Here is a 17,387-nt window from a genome sequence, read left to right as displayed (position 1 = left end):
ACTTCTCATACAAATGCTACTCAGAAACTATCTGTATTTCCACCTTAGCATTTTACAAAAAAGACTACAGCTATACCGAATCAGTCCCACAAATCAGTTTTGACAGATGTGGACAGATATACATATGTACAGGCAAACACCCAGGCATAAATTAAAAACAAAACACAATTTTTAAACAAGGAAGGGGGTCGGGTGGTGGTGGGGCACACCTTTAATCCCAGCAGAGGGATTAAAAGGCAGAGAGAGGTGGATCTCTTTGAGTTCTAGGCCAGCCTGGTCTACAAAGTGCATTCCAATACAGCTAGAACTATACACTGAAACTCTTTTGGAGGGAGAGGGGCAGAAGGGAAGAATATAGTCAGGCTGGAGAGATGGCTCAGCAGTTAAGAGAATTGGCTGCTCTTCCAGAGGTCCTGAGTTCAATTCCCAGCACCCACATGGTGGCTCACAACCATCTGTGATGAGAGCTGGCGTCAGTCGTCCTCATCAGCTTAGACCATGAACCCAATATGGATAAATTCAACAGAACCGTCATAAATGGGCTACCCATGCAAGCCCATTGCAAACGATAAAATGACAAGCATAATAAGGAACACATCACATCAGTCAGTAAACAAGAGCAGTAAAATCCAAAGTAGACCCGGGTGGTGGTGATGGCGCATGCCTTTAATCCCAGCATTTGAGAGGCAGAGGGGGCAGGCGGGAGGCAGAGGGGGCAGGCGGAGCTCTATGAGTTCGAGGCCAACCTGGTCTACACAGTGAGTTCTAGGATAGGTTCCAAAGTTACAGAAACCCTATCTCAAACAAACAAAACAGTTCAAGGTAGAATTTTCTTTTAGATACGTTATCACTATATAGGCCTGGTTGGCCTGGAACGAAAGAGATCTGTCTGCAACTGCCTCCACCTCCCAAGTGCTGGGATTAAAGGTCTCGACCACCACACCCAATCAAAAAGTGCATTTTAAGAAGCACCCTACTCATCTTCCCTGGGAACACTAAGAAATAGGTGAGTATTTTGAAGATGAGGAGGGAAGGGTAGGAGGGGATAGGAGAGAGTACTGGAGCTAGCTGCTCTTACCTGCTGCTGTCCAGTATCCAAGCCCAAGGCTTTAACAAATCCTGAAGGATCAATGTATCGCCTGTTACTATTTTGAAGCAAAGCAAATAAGTACTGTAGATGCTCGCAAATTGTCTGAGGCTCATAATCTATTAAAAGAAAAATCCAAGTTTCACTTTAAAAAAACAAAAACAAAACTACCTAAACCCAGCCAGACATGGTGGTACACATGTCCAGAAACTCTGCACTTGTGAGACAGAGCAAGAGGATCAGGAGTTCCAAGGCATCTTGGTCAGCCTACTAGAATGTAGATGTTACCTTTTTCAACTTAAAACAAGCAAACTAAAAGAGCAGATGTGGTGTCGCCCACCTTTAATTCCGGTACTCCAGAAGCAAATGCCCCTCTGTAAGTCTGAGGCCAGCCTGTTCTACACTGCGAGCTCCAGGGCAGCCAGGGCTAAGCAGACAGACAGATCCTGTCTCAACCCCCAACACACACACACACACACACACACACACCACGTAGGGCAGTTTGAGATGGAACTGGAGAGATGCTCAGGAGTTAAGAGCACTGGCTGTTCATCTAGAGAACCTGGGTTCAATTCCCAGCATCCACATGAAGGCTAACAACCACCTATAAGTACAGTTCCAGGGAGTTCAATGTCCTCTACGTGGTGCACAAACAAACATGTAAACAAAATACTCATACACAAAAAATAAAAGATTAAGAAATTTATTTTTATTTTATGCATATGAGTGTTTTGGCTCATGTATCGCCAGTTGCTCAAGAAAGCCAGAAGTGGGCACTGGACCCCTGGGAACTGGAGTTATAAATGGTTTGTTTATAGCCAGTGTCTTCTGTATAGCCAGTCTCTCTCCTCTCCCCCTCCTTCCCCCCTCCCCTCTGTTTTTCAAGACAGGGTGTGTAACCAGCCCCAGCTGTCCTGGAACACTCTGTAGAACAGGCTAGCCTGGAACTCAGAGAGCTGCGTGCCTCTGCCTCACAAATGCTGGGATTAAAGGTGTGCACCACCACCACCCTCAAATCTCCTTCATAAAAAATTAAAATAATTTTTTCAATGATTCACTTATTAGTTGATTATGTATATATTTTGAATCCCAAGTATGTTTACAGCACCACACTTGGCATGAAACCAGAATTCATGTTTCCTCCTTTGTAGTGGATTCATAAGAGATTTGGCTGGCAATACCCTCAGCAGGGAGCCCCTGCTCCCATCACTACAGACCTTTTTCTCCATGGACACCATCTCCCCTTGTGTAGTCACTACGGGTGCTTGGGCATAAGTACAGTGCCTGTCGAAGCTCCAAGTTGAGAAACCACACCTGGAGAAAGGTGTTGACATAACAGGTGGCTCCCAGGTTAGTCAGGCCCACAAACGAATTCTACAGAAACACAAGAGTCATATAGCAACATTAGCCTCCACGAAACTAAAGATTTGTAAAGAGCATTATTCATAACTTTACACCCAATCAGCTCAGCATGATCACCTGGACCCCTCTTAGCTGCAGGTGGAGCAGAGCTTTCATGGAGGCCTTTTATACTTTTGCCACCATTGCAGCTGACCACAGAAGAGGCTTCAGACAGCAAGAGTGCTCATCTCTACACTACTGTCATCTCAGTCTCTTAACCCTAAAAACAGAACAGGTGCGCTGAAACATGTGTGCGCAGGCTTTTGATCACACTTCTAAATGCACTTAATAGAAAGACAAAATGAGGCTTCTAGAAGAGCTGGGAGACAGAGAAAAGGACCCCCTTCTATTTCAGAGATCTTGAACTTAAAACAAATATCCCTTTTAACTGGGAAAATATCAATACAACAGAGCTCACTGATGCACGCTGGGCTTCTTAGAAATACTAACACATTTTTAAAGCCTTTATAAATAAAGTGTGGGTGTGTGTACACACGTACAAATATTACACAAGACAGATGCCATGAAAAGCAAAGAAAAACCATCATGGCAACTTGTATTAGCACCTCTCCTTGAAGACAGAGTGCAAACCAAGACCGCCGCCTAAGAGCTTTGCTATACTGTGTGATTGTCTGTTTTTGTTTTGTTTTGTTTTGTTTTTTTAAGACAGGTTTCTCTGTGTAGCCCTCGCTGTCCTGGAACTCACTCTGTAGACCAGGCTGGCATTGAACTCAGAGATCTGTCTGCTCTGCCTCCAAGTGTTAGAGGCATGTCCCACCACCGCTTAGCATGATTACCTGTTGTTAAAGCATGTTGGGAGCTAGAATGTAGCTCAGTATAGAGAACCCTGGGTTTGATCCCCAGTACAAATTAAATAAATAAATGAATAAATAGTTTTGTGCAATTAAATGTGGCTACTATGGTTTACCTAGACTTTCCAAAATCAAAAACAAAGAATTCCACCAATGCACAGGACCATGAAGTCTCCAGTTCTGACACCTACACAGGTTACCAAAATGGTTAACCATTTGTGCGTTTGTGGTGATTTCTTTCTGCTTCTTTTTTAGAACAGAAAGGGAGTTCTGGGGATGGCCGCAGGGCCTCCCTCCACTGCTGTGGTACATGTCCACATCACAGGTCTTTGAACACAGGAAGTGAACAACAGACATGGCCGACCACCCACAGCCACTCACTCACCTTTTTCCTCCTCTCACAGTTGGGATCATCAATGTTATGAAAACTATTCTCATCTATTTCTCCTAACCAAATGTGCTCGCCAATTCCAACTAAGCAATTCGGATTTCCTCTGCAATTTCTTCTACAAGAAAAGAAAAAAAAAAAGAATTAAAAGATTCCTAGGAAGTGAAAAGAGAAGATTGAGTTTTCATTCTTTCATTTAATTACTTATTAGTTTATATATCTTTCCCTCACCCCTTACCCCAACATAACACATAACAGGGTTTTATGTGTGGCCCTGGCTGTCCTGGACCTCGTTCTGTAGACTAGGCTTGCCTCTACCATTACCACTTAAGATAGGATTAGGCTTTTTGTTGTTTTTGTTTTTTGAGACAGGATTTTCTTTGTGTAACCCTGGCTGTCCTGAAATTCTGTATAGTTCTTTTGTTACTAGGATGGGGTTAACAGCTTCTCAGCACAGGTAGAGAAAGGAACTCAGCAACCAACAAAAGCAGAACACATTCCAAGTTGGACAAATCCAAATTTGGGGGCTGGGGTAAAGCTAAACCACTTGAACACAATCATTAATCAGAACACTCAATAAGCAGTACCCCCAAGATAAAGGATTTGCTAATGAGCCTGGTCCTTGTTCCTTTAACAAATCCTGACGTCTAAATATTCTCCATTAAAAATTCTAAGGCTAGCCGGGCGGTGGTGGCGCATGCTTTTAATCCCAGCACTCGGAGGCAGAGGCAGGCCAATCTCTGGGAGTTCGAGGCCAGCCTGGTCTATAAGAGCTAGTTACGGGACAGGCACCAAAGCTACAGAGAAACCCTGTCTCGAAAAACCAAAAAAACAACAACAACAAAAAAAACCTCTAAGGCTCCTGAGGGAAATAAATTATTATTTTTTTTTTTTTTGGTTTTTTTTTTTCGAGAGAGGGTTTCTCTGTGGTTTTGGAGCCTGTCCTGGAACTAGCTCTGTAGACCAGGCTGGTCTCGAACTCACAGAGATCCGCCTGCCTCTGCCTCCCAAGTGCTGGGATTAAAGGCGTGCGCCACCATCGCCCGGCGGGAAATAAATTATAAGATGAGCACACACTGTCTTGCTGTGCCCCTAAAAAAATGATGGCACAGCTGAGCAGTGGTGGTGCACAGCTTTAATCCCAGCACTCGGGAGGCAGAGGCATGCAGACCTCTGTGAGTTCGAGCCCAGTTTGGTCTACAGAGCAAGTTCCAGGACAATACTCCAAAGCTACACAGAGAAACTCTGTCTTGAAAAACAAAAATGAACACAAATTGGCAGCGGCAGAGAACCCACTGGTCAAATCCAGCACAGAAAATAGTTAAGTCATTACAACAGGGCCTAGGAGGCTGAGGCCAGAAGACTGCAGTGTAGTGGTATTACGTTTATATTTTTATAAATAAAGTCTGCCTAGTGATCAGAGAGTAAAGCAGGCCACTAGTTAGTCTTACAGACCAGGCAGAAGTAACACACAACTTTAATCCCAGTAGCCACACTAGTTGCCATATAAACCGAGCGATGCATGCCTTTAATCCCGTTGTACACATCTTTACTCCCAGCACTAGAGAGGATTATAAAACAGGAGGAGCCGGGCGGTGGTGGCGCACGCCTTTAATCCCAGCACTCGGGAGGCAGAGACAGGCGGATCTCTGTGAGTTCGAGACCAGCCTGGTCTACAAGAGCTAGTTCCAGGACAGGCTCCAAAACCACAAGAGAAACCCTGTCTCGAAAAACAAAAAACAAAAAACAAAAAACAGGAGGAGACAGCTCTCAGGCTCAGTCTCATTCTGAGATTTCTGGAGGCAGGATCGCCATTTTAGACTGAGATCGAGGTAAGGGCCAGTAACTGGTTGTTTTACCTTTCTGACCTTCAGGTTGAACCCCAGTATCTGTCCCCGAGTTTTTATTTATTGTACATCACTGCAGTAATTGGAGGTCAGCCTGGGCTACACAGAAGACACTATTTCAAAAAAGAAAAGGAAGCCACAGTAACTCCCAAGTGTAATTCCAGCACTCAGGAGCAAAAGTCAAAGGACACTGGAGGCCAGCTTGGCTACACACTAAGCTTCCAGAGCTAAACACTGAGATCCTGTCTTCATGAGACAGAGGGACAGATGGAGAAAAGCTGCTTCTACACAGAAAAAAAAGTCAATTATGGAGCAGCTGTGACAGAATCAGAACTCACCAGGTGACATCCTTTAAAATAAAGTCACAAGGAAAGCTAACGAAGAAACAAGACTGCAATGTCTTCTAGTAGCTCAGCACAAGCACATTAACTCCGAGAAACCCAGTGACTCCACTCCAAGCAAAGAACAAACAGATCCACTCGACAGTCCCTTGCCCACCTGGGCACTAGGAGGCAGTATCACTTCTGCATGTTCTGGTCAAAAGCACGCAACTTTTGCCATGAGCATATACCCCACAATCCCAATCTCAGAAACAAAAAAGGAAATGTCATGCACATAAAGAAACAATTTCAGATTAAGAGAAACTAGAAACACGGCTGAATGTAACAGGCTCGTGGGTCCTCCTTTCCCTTTAGAATATATCACTGGGACGTATGCGCAGATCTGTGAGCTTTGTCGCCAAGGCTATGCTGACAGCAGAAGACTAGAACATACCTCCAGAAATGGTGTAGGGGATTATGCTACTTGCTGCCACGTCTGAAAACTTGCCATGTAGCCTTGGCTGGCTGGCCTGAAACTTGTGGTAATCCACCTGCCTCTGCCTCCTGAATGCTGGGATTACATGTATACCACCTGGCTCCCATTTTTTTAAATTACATTTATTCATTTGCAGGGAGGGCACATACCACACATGCATGTGGAGGTCAGAGAACAACTTCCCTTCCACCACATGGATCCCAGAAATGGAACTAAGGCTTAGTAGCAAGTGGCTTTACCTTTCGAGCCACCTTCATGGCTCTGTTCTCTTATACTCTCTGCAGTGAGACACACAATCTATACATGAAAGAAGTAACTTTCAAGGTGTTACAAAGATACTGTCTTTCAAGGATGAGCCCCCTGACAGCTATCTAATCTTAAGTAGTAAATGAACTCAGCAGGTTGTGTGTATGGCGTGTATGTATAAAACAATAATTAAAGAAAGAGAGGTCAAGAAGTTGAGAGGAGCCAGGCCAGGTGGTGGTAGTGCATGGCTTTAATCCCAGGACTCAGGAGGCAGAGGCAGGAGGATCTCTGTGAGTTTCGAGGCCAGCCTGGTCTACAGAGCTGGTCCCAGGACAGCTAGGACTGTAAAACCTTGTCTCGAGGAAAAGGAAAAAAAAAGAAGAGGAGTGGGGGAGCAAAGAGGTGCAAGGGGGAAACATGGGACAGAAATTATGTAAGCAGTGATCACATAAATGAAGGGGGGAAGGAGGGAGGGTGGGCAGGCAGACGGGATGGTAGTGCACACCTTTAATCCAGTACTCAGGCAAGTTCCAGACCAGCCAGAATGACGCAAATGTCTCAGAATGAACATCACATGGGCTAGAGGGATGGCTAAGTGGTTAAGAGCCCATGTTGTTCTTTCAGGGGACCCAGGTTCAATTCCCAGCATCCACAGCAGTTCACAACTGCCTGTAACTCCAAGATCTGGCACCCTCACACAAACATAAACATAGACAAAAAACACCAATGCACATTATAAACAAATAAAGTAAGTAGATGAAACTTTAAAAACTAAAAAAATAAATGAACATCATGTGATTTGGTTGGGCAGACAGTTCTTTCAGAAAGCAGCTGCTGTGGATGGCTTGGTACTTAAGTCTCCTGTTCCTGATGTAGGTTTCCCCGTTCTTTTCCATCCTCTACACATCGCCCACTTAACTGGCTCTATGGCTGGCTTCAAAGAATGGCTGTCTGTGACCTAAAAATTTCAGTAAAACTTACAAAAGTTAAGCAAGAGGTTTTGGTAATTTGTATTGTTTTTCCTTTGTAGTTCTGCCCTCCTCCTCCATCCTTAGAGACAATGTCTCACTGAGTAACCCTGGCTTGGCCTCAACTTCAGAGATTCTCCTGCCTCTGCCTCTGAGTTTTGGAATTAAAGGCACATACACCATCTCTGTAAATTAATTTTATTTTGTTGCCTTTGAGACAGAATCCCATGTAGCTCAGGCCGGCCTCAGCACTCCTTAAACTGAGGTCCACCTAGACTCCTGATCCTCATGCTGGGATTACAGGAGTGTGTTAGTCATGCTTAGCTTCACATTCTTTCCTTTCTTTCTTCTCTCTCTCTCTCTCTCTCTCTCTCTCTCTCTCTCTCTTTATTGGTTTTCTGAGACAGGGTTCCTCTGTAGTTTTGGAGCCTGTCCTAGAACTCGCTCTTTAAACCAGGCTGGCCTCGAACTCAGAATTCACCAGCCTCTGCCTTCCCGAGTGCTGGGATGAAAGGCGTGCTTTAAAAAAAAAAAAAAGATTTATTATGTATACAGTGTTCTCCCTACATGTGTGCCTACACACCAGAAAAGGGCACCAAATTTCATTATAGATGGTTGTGAGCCACCATGTAGTTGCTGGGAACTGAACTCAGGACCTCTTGAAGAGCAGCCAGTGCCCTTAATCACTGAGCCATCTCTCCAGCTTTTTTTTTTTTTATTAAAAAACATAAACACTAAAAGGGCTGGAGCAATGACTCAGCGGTTAAGATCACTGGCTGCTCTTTCAGGGGACCTGGGTTCAATTCCCAGCACCCACATTGCAGTTCACAACTGTCCATAACTTCTGTTCCAGGGGATCCAATACCCTCACATAGACATATATGCAGGCAAAATGCCAATGCACATAAATTACAAATAAATTATTAAAAACAAACATTAAATGACAAAAATTCTAGCCAGGTGTGGTGGCACATGCCATTAATCCCAGCAGTCTATGAGTTTGAGGCCAGTCTGGTCTACATAGTTAGCAGCTGTTTTATTACAGGACTGCTGAAACTGGTCGATCACTCTAGAGAAAATGTTGTCTCAGCACTCAGGTGGTTGAAGAAGAGTTTCAAAATCAAACAGGAAATGCTCAGCTAAACAGCTGACTCACATTTGGGGACCTGCTCACCTCCAGAATGTGAGGAAACAGGTTACACTATCACTTTTAATTAAGAACTTTTAGACTTTCTTAGCTAAGGAATTGATGTAAGTCAGCTATGACAACCAAAGACCGCTGTGCTGGGTGCTCACCTGCAGTCTCAGCCTTGAGCAGCTGACGGGGTTGTTAAGCGTGAGACCAAACTGGACCCCAAAGCCAGTGCAGCTGGAAGAACTGAGGGACTGTAAAACTAAGCCTATGCACAAGCATGCAGAAGAGCACACACAGCCTCAAAAACACAATTATTTTTTGTTGTTGTTTTCTGAGCCAGTTTCTATAGCGACTGATATTCACTTTCGCCTAGATGGCCATGGACTATGGATCCTCTGGTTTTAGCCTCCCAAGTGCAGACATTAGCAGACGTGTACCATCATGCACACCCACCTGAAACAGAACTCTTCAGCTAATTTCATTTCTTGCAAAGCAAAGGGGGCTGACTGGACATAGGCAATATGCTTCGTTTGCTTGTGTGTTTGTTTGTTTTTCTAGACCAGGCTGGCCTCAAAATCAGAGATCCACCTGTTTCTTCCTCCCAAGTGCTGGGATTAGAGGTGTGTGCCACCACCATCCAGATTCAATTTTTTAATTTTGTGTGTTCGTGCTATGAAGAGGACAATCTGCAAGGTCTGTTCCCTCCCTCTTCCACAGTGTGAATCTCCAGCCTGGTCAGTCTTGGCATCAGGCATCTTTACTGGCTAAGCCATCTTATGTGCCCTTTATTCAGTTTTTTTCCTTTCAAGTTTTCAAGCTCATTTCCTGGGAGCTATAGAGCTTGGTGACAGCTATGGACGTGGCTCCAGGTTAAAAGCCCAGTGCTGGAGACATCTGTGTGGGTGGTTTATACAGAGTGATGCTGTCAGAAAAGTTTCATTTTACTATTAACAGATATGCTGGCAGCATTTGGCCTTCCAGACCAGTCACAATGTACCCCAGTAAAAGTAGGGGGTGTGCTTATGTATGAACAAATCCTGTCACTGCAGCAAAGTAACGAGGCCTAGAGATTCATAAATTCTAGCAAACACAGAGATGAACTAAAAATGACAGAAGAGAGAGATACCTTAGATGAAAGACAAAGTCCCAATCATTAAAAATGGCTCAGAACAGGCATGACGAACTGATCAGCACGAAACTTCAGAAAAACAAGTGCTATGTTAACAGGAGACACAGTGCGCTGTAGCAGAAACCTCACCAGAGAGTACAGTATTACCCACTGGGAGTCTCCAAGGGCTGGTAGAATGGATTCCCTGAAGGAAGACAGGCGAGCATCCAGGGAGAGAACAGCAAGTGGAAGGATAAGGCTACGAAGCCAGACTAGGAAAGTCAACCAGCACACCAGAGGGTCTGGTTAAAAAGTGGAAAGCTAAAGAGGTCGTGGAGTAGTCAGGAGCTGAAGACACCCGCCTTTAATCCCAGCATTTGGGAAGTAGAGGCAGGCTGGTCTACACACTGAGTTCCCAGGACAGCCAAAGCTACCGAGAAACCGTTTGTCTCTATTTTTAAAAAAAACAACCAAAAACAAAAAACAAACAAACAAACAAACGAAAACAAACAAACAGAAGACCGTGGAGAAGAAGCCAGACCTAATCCAACAGTAACAAGTAGCCACAAAAAGCCTTTCCGCAGAAAAAGAATCTATAACTGCTTCTCCATCAAGGTGCTTACCAGACTTAGCTCAAGTTTCTCTAAGTTTTTTGTGCACCTTGTACACGCAGGAGCCCTTGGCAGCCAGAAGAGGGCGTCAGACCTTCTGTAACTGAGTTACAGGTGCCTATGAGCCACCATGTGGGTGGCTGAGAACCAAAGTGAACCCAGGTCCTCTGCAAGAGCAGTCAGTGCTCTTCAGCACTGAGTCATCTCCCCAGCCCAAGAACTCTCCTTTACCCGTGGTTTTGCAAGACAAGCTTTCTGGCTCTCTGAGCATAGGCTACTCTTCCAAAGGTTTCAGAACATCTCTATTTACCTTTCACCTAAGAGTCAAGCTGCTAAAAACACTTGACAGCATTAAAGCAGGAACTTTGATTTAAAGCTTTCAACTCCTTGGAACAATTTAGAAAGAAAAATTCCTCATGGCAAATGAACTACTAAATCAGTAATCAGACTACTGGGACAAAGAAGTCAGCTCACTGTGGCAGCAGTGTCAAAGGCCGCCATACAGGGACCTCCTCCAGGCCTGAAGAGGCCATTCCTGGTACCATAAAGAATTCAAATTAAAAAGAAAACAAAAACAAAAAAACTAAGCTAAGCTGCTTACCTACCCTTGCTTGCCAAATAAAGAAACAGAAAATAAAAATAAGAGTTGCGGCTCAGTGATAGAACCTATGCTGACTGGTACAGCTGAGGCCTAAACAGAACAGAGACCGTCCAGGGCCTTCTGTCACCAGGCTGCATGCTGTATCTTCATAGATCACTGTTTCCCACAAGAGAAGAAACAGTTCTGTCAAGACAGATGATCAGTATTTTGAGATGCCCAGTAGTGGGTTTCTTCACCAATGCAGTAAGTCAGATCAGGCCGAATTAGTAAAACCAGGTTTAATCTGAGCAAAGCTGGGGGAAGAAAATAGGAGAGAAATCACATGGCAGCTCCAGGGACCAGAGCTCTGTAGGCATGATCATGAAGGATGATGTAGGCTCTGGGGGAGGAGCCAACCCTTGGAGGGTCTGGGCAGGGTTTGTGATGCCAATGTTGGGGTAGAGGGGCCAGCTGGAGATTCCCAACAACAGGGTCTCACTCTGTAGCCTCTGCTGGCCTGGGCGACCTTACTGATCTTGCATGTATAACAATCTGTGCTTGGATTACAGACAACTTGTTTTTACGGTGGGGATAGAACACAGGGCTCCTGCATGCTAGGCAAACACTCTACCAACTGAACCTCCATCTCCAGTCCCAACTTTGTTAAAGAGTGTACTTAGAGGGCTGGAGAGATGGCCTGGCTGTTAAAGGCTATGGTCAACCAAAAAAATATAAGAATGTACTTTGCCAGTGGTGGTAGCATATGCCTTTAATAGAAGCACTCAGGAAACAGAAGCAAGTGGATCTCTGAGAGTTAGAGGTCAGTCTACAGAGTGAATTCAGGGCTCCAGAGAAGTGGGGGGAGGGGCGCAGAGCAAAGTAATAAGGTATAATTCCAGCTCCAAAGGCTGAAGCAGGAAACTTGCAAGGTCAAGCTGGGCTACACAATGAGTCATTATCTCAAGAAAACCTAAACTCCCCGTGGGGAGCTGTGCGTCTTGTGCCTTAGAGCCTGGAGGGATTAAAGTCTCTAAGAGTAGACAGGCTAGATAGATAGGCAACATTCAAGCAGGACAAGACATTGGCTTTGCAGCACAAAGCCTTCTAAACCAGTAATAGTATGGCACAGTGAACTCAAGGGCCAGGTTGGTCTACACATCAAGGTCCAAGATGGACAGGGATATACTGTGAGAAGTTTATACCTAAGCAGGCTGTGAGGATGCCTGCCGGAGACAGAAAGGGAGAATCACTTAAATTCAAGGACAGTTTGAGCAATGGTCTGAAACCCAAACAAAAGAGGTGCACGCCTTTAATCCCAGGATTCAGGAGGCAGAGGCAGGCAGATCTCAGTGAGTTTGAGGCCAGGCTCATCTACAGAGTTCCAGGACAGCTAAGACTATGAGAGAAACCCTGTCTTCGCTCAGTGGAAGATCCCAGAGCCCACACAATGGCAGGAGAACAAACTCAGCTGTTCTCAGACCTTCGCTCCACTCACCCACCCCAAGAGGAGTCTTGAGGACTTAGTACCATTGTTCTTACCCTGTGACTTTTTTTTTTCAAAGCAGTTTCAGAAATACAAACAGTCCTAGAGGCAGGGCATGCTAACACAGGCCTTTAATCCTGGGAGGCAGAGGCAGGAAGATGGAAAGATGGATCTCTGAATTCTAGGATTGCTTGGTCTAGGTAGTGAGACCCTGTCTCAAAACAAGCAAAAAACAAACAAACAAACAACAACAACAAAAAAAAAAAAAACGGGGTTGGGAGGTGGAGGAATGTAAAGGTGCCTTATATACAACCCCTGGGTATGAGCCCCAGCACCTCACAGATAGGATGCAAACTTGGGCGGTAGACGGAGGAGAAATTGAAGGCCATCCTTGCCCACACAGAATCAGAGACCAACATTAGCTAAGAGACTCGGTCTCCGAAACAAAACCCTAAAATAATTTCTGCAAAGAAAATATTGAGTTGGGCAGTGGTGTGGCATGCCTGTAATCTCAGCACTCAAGGCCAGTCTGATCTACAGAGATAGTTCCTGGACAGCCAGGGCTACACAAGGAAATCATATCTCAAAAAAACAAAACCAAGCTAGGCACTGGTGTTGCATGCCTTTAATGCTAACACTTGGGAGGCAGAAGCAGATGGATCTTTGGAGTTGAGTCTATAGAGTGAGTTACAGGACAAGCTCCAAAGCTACAAAGAAAACCTGTCTCAAAAAACCAAAATATAGCCGGGCAGTGGTGGTGCACGCCTTTAATCCCAGCACTTGGGAGGCAGAGGCAGGCGGATCTCTGGGAGTTCGAGGCCAGCCTGGTCTACAAGAGCTAGTTCCGGACGGGCACCAAAGCTACAGAGAAACCCTGTCTCGAAAAACCAAAAAAAAAAAATACATATATATATATATATATATATATAATAAAAAACATCATAAAACCACAAAAAAGGACAAATGTAAAAACTGTGAAGAAACTGGAATCTTCATACACTGCTTGTGAAACACTGAGAAAAAAGTATTTTCTCAAAATGTTAAAGACAATTGCCACTTGACCCAACAATTCCCCTCCCCATTCAGAGTAAACAAATGCACTCCTGTCTCCAGGAGAGCAGTTTACGACTGGCAAAAAGAAATGATCTACAGGTCCATCAACTGAAAAATGTTGCTGGGCATGGTGGCAAATGCCTTTGATCCCAGGGCCTAAAAGGCAGAGGCAGGGACGACACAGTCAGACCTTATCTTAAAAACAAAAAATAGAAAAAAGCTGGGTGTGGTTGCATGAACCTTTATTCCCAGCCCGGGGGGGGGGGGGGGGGCTGTGTGTGTGTAGAGGCAGGAGGGTTTCTGTGAGCTGAAGGTCAGTCTGGTTGACAAAGTTCCAGTACAGCCAGAACTGTTACACCACAGAGAAACCCACCCACCCCCAAAAGGAAGGAAAAAACAGAAATAAAAGGAAGGAAATAAAATGGCCAATGAGACCTGAAAGGGGATTCCTCTGCAGCAGAGTTTGCTAATCATTTGCAGGGTTCAGGCAGGAGGCAATCAACAGACACTAGACACTACATCACTTCACACCCACTGTGAAATCTGGGAGTGTCATTCGTGTAACTCAGGTGCTTGAACAAGGCTCTGGGTTAGAGCTGCAGCACCAACAGAATGGCACATGCCTATAGTCCATCACACTCATAATTTCATAAAGTTACACTACTTTCTAGCAGGACTGTAAATCTCAGGTAAGCATGTACAGGGTGCGCACGCACCCCCCCCCCCAGCCTGGACAGCCTAGTGAGACTTTTTCTTTTTTTTTTTTTTTTTTTGGTTTTTCGAGACAGGGTTTCTCTGTGGTTTTGGAGCCTCTCCTGGAACTAGCTCTTGTAGACCAGGCTGGTCTGGAACTCACAGAGATCCGCCTGCCTCTGCCTCCCAAGTGCTGGGATTAAAGGCGTGCGCCACCACAGCCCAGCTGAGACTTTTTCTTAAGGATAAAGAGGAACTACAAAAGGAATGGCTTGGTAGTTAAGGGTTTGGTTCTCAGCACCCATACAGTAATTGAAAACCCTTTTTAAAACCAGGCCTGATGCCATGCACTTTTAATCCCAGCACTTGGTATAATGGATTAAGTAAAATGCTGCAGATCCCCGAGTGGCTGCAGTGACAGAAACACTGCAGGTCCCTGAACAGTGGCAGTGGGTCCCGAGAGCAGTCAGTCCCAGGCAGGGAAGGCTTAGTTCCCTGAGTGAAGAGACAGACAGATGGGCAAACAACAACAAGACCACACGACACAGGTCTCCGAAGGTAGCTGGTCCCAGGCAGGGAGCCACATGGCAGGTGAGAGCCAGAGACTGGATAGGCATGCCATGCAGAGTGAGGTTGGATATTTATTTAGTGGGTTATGGAGGGGAAAGGAGAGAAGGGGAGAAGAATAAAGGGGGAGTAAGAGGAGAGAAATGGGGAAAGGCAGAAGCTACCTCTTAGGGAGAGGGAAAAGGAAGGATGCAGGCTGCAAGCAGGAAGATCTGCCTACCTCAGCATATGGGGAGGGAGTGGGCGGGGCTTGTTCTCTTAAAGGGACAGGACAGAGCTGTCTGAGCTACAGTTTTAGGGCAGCCAGAACTATACAGAAATTCTTTTTCAAAAAAAAAAACCGCCGGGCGGTGGTGGCGCACGCCTTTAATCCCAGCACTCGGGAGGCAGAGGCAGGCGGATCTCTGTGAGTTCGAGACCAGCCTGGTCTAAAAGAGCTAGTTCCAGGACAGGCTCCAAAACCACAGAGAAACCCTGTCTCAAAAAAAACCAAAAAAAAAAAAAAAAAAAAACCCAAAAGAATGAAAACAAAAAGAAACCCAAAATCTTTTTATTTCCAGTTCCAGGGGATCGGATGTCCCCTTCTGACCTCCATGCTTATCAGACACATTGATGTTGCACACAGGTGGCACACACACACACACACACACACACACACACACACTGGTGGTGCACAGAGTTGGTGTATACATATGTGTACACACACACACACAAGCAAAACACTCATATGCAAGAAACAAAAATATTTTCTCAAAAATCCTAAAACATACAAAGTCTCCAGCCCTACAAAAAGAAATAGGAAGCCAGACTGTGACGGCACACGTCTTTAATCCCAGCACTTGGGAGGCAGAGGCAGGCGGATCTGTGAGTTTGAGGCCAGCCTGGTCTACAAGAGCTACTTTGAGGACAGGTTCCACAGCTACAGAGAAACCCTGTCTCAAAAAGAAAAAAAAAAAAAGGAAAAAAAAAAAAACCTTGGATACAATGGACTCTGCTAAGATTTCCTACAACTTTCAAAAAGGATTGTTTCCAAGTTTAAGTGTATGTGTGCTGATGCGCAGGTATCCATAGTATTAAGCTGGCTTTGCATACCGTGGAGCTGGAGTTACAGGTGGTTGTAAACCACTTGATGATGTGGGTGTTGGGAAAAATTAGTTACCCCTCCAGGTCCAGATTGGACTCTTTATTTTATCCCCAATACCGGGAAATTGAACCAAGTACCTCAAGCATACAAAACAGCCACCCTACCCCCAAGCTAAACCTCCAGCACTGTAACTGTACACTTCAAATGAGTACCCCAGAAAAGCTGTTTGAATTCCATACTGCACAGACTGATGTCATTCCAGAACTTTGAGAGGAGTCCAAGCTGTACTTATGAACAGATAGCTACCTGGAGATCAGAACGATGCCCCTACTTTACGTATATCTCAAATGAGGCAGCTCCGAGGCCGTAAACTAAGGCTTTTGCATCTTCCGGACCTCCCTAAGCAACGGAGCTACTGAGCATGCCCAGCTCAAGACTAGCACAATCATTTCGATTCAACACACCAGACCAGATTGCAAGGTGGGAAAGAGAAAAATCACTCCAAGCCGATGGACTCAACGTAAACGAAGAGGGTCGAGAAAAAGAAAACCAAGCAAATTTGAGTTGCACCACTCAAATTCTTACTCTGCAAAGTGGTGTGGAGTTCGGGTGCCCAAAAGAAATAGGTACCAGATCAAAGAGAGAGCCGGCCAATGAGACTGGGGAGCCGATGACGTAGGTTGACCAAGTGTTTTTTTTCTAAAGCGGCTCTCTGCAAACTGATACTTAGGGTATCAGGCCTTCTCGGTGTGCAGTGACAGGAGACATAAACGTGACAAAGTTCGCTGCCGGCAAGTTCCTCTTTTACACACGGAAAAAGGCACAGTTGGGGCCAACACCGGCCAACCCTCCGATGTTTACTACGCCCTATCTCCAATCATCTCCACCGCCATCTTCTAGATGAGAGCCCAGCAGCCGCATCACTCCGGAGGCTGCGAAGCTCGGGGAGTGCAAACCGAGAGGCGAGGCACCTGCACCGTGCACCTCCGTGGCCCGTCACCCACTCCGCCTCGGCCGCGTAGGAGCCTCACCTGCACACGCCTCGGATACAGGGCTCCAGCCAGATGCGGTAGGCGGTCTCGATGTGCTCCTGCGACACCTCCTCGGGCCTCACCGTCTCCGCCCAGCGCCAGGCCGCCTTCTCCAGCTGCAGCCGGGGAGCCATGGCCTTGATCGAAAGAGCGCTTGCCGAAGCAGGCGGCCGCCGGCGCCTCCTCCGCCTCCGCCCTAACGGGCTCCGGCACCTGCCAGCCGAAAGAACCGAGTGCTCCCCTCAGCCGGAGGACCAGTCAATCACCTGCGCGCGCGCCACAGCCGCCGCGCCCGCCCGCCCGCGCCCAGCCTGCACGACCAGCCGCAAAGCACTGCCGCCGATACCCGACAGCCCCCGCGCCGAAGGACGTTGGAGGTATACGCCCAGACAGAGTCTGCTCATGCGTGCTCCCAGCGGGCCCCGCGCCGCAAGCACCTATAAAATGACGGTCAGCCGACAGCAAAGAAGCTGCCCA

At 46.0% G+C, this 17,387-nt stretch overlaps 1 protein-coding gene across 3 annotated transcripts in view; it reads right to left on the bottom strand.

Moving 5' to 3' along the window:
* The window catches only part of Usp48 (ubiquitin specific peptidase 48), a 71,611-nt gene extending 54,366 nt beyond the window's left edge, over window positions 1-17,245 (bottom strand). Inside the window, exons 1-4 of one of the 3 annotated variants that reach the window (XR_012907491.1) lie at window positions 16,911-17,227; window positions 3,686-3,806; window positions 2,305-2,461; window positions 1,079-1,206 (exon numbers count right to left, since the gene is read on the bottom strand). Coding sequence is in view for 2 of the 3 variants with exons in the window: in XM_075946008.1 (XP_075802123.1) it covers window positions 1,079-1,206; window positions 2,305-2,461; window positions 3,686-3,806; window positions 16,911-17,044 (540 nt within the window). In the remaining variant the exon portion in view is untranslated. Of the gene's footprint in view, window positions 1-1,078; window positions 1,207-2,304; window positions 2,462-3,685; window positions 3,807-16,910 lie in introns of all 3 variants that reach the window. The other 2 variants (XM_075946008.1, XM_075946009.1) reach the window with 2 other exon arrangements.
* Window positions 17,246-17,387: the final 142 nt, after the last annotated feature.

The sequence above is a fragment of the Microtus pennsylvanicus genome, chromosome 13 (assembly GCF_037038515.1).
Source record: "Microtus pennsylvanicus isolate mMicPen1 chromosome 13, mMicPen1.hap1, whole genome shotgun sequence".
NCBI classification, from domain to species: Eukaryota; Metazoa; Chordata; class Mammalia; order Rodentia; family Cricetidae; genus Microtus; species Microtus pennsylvanicus.
This window is presented reverse-complemented; position numbering and strand designations above follow the sequence as displayed.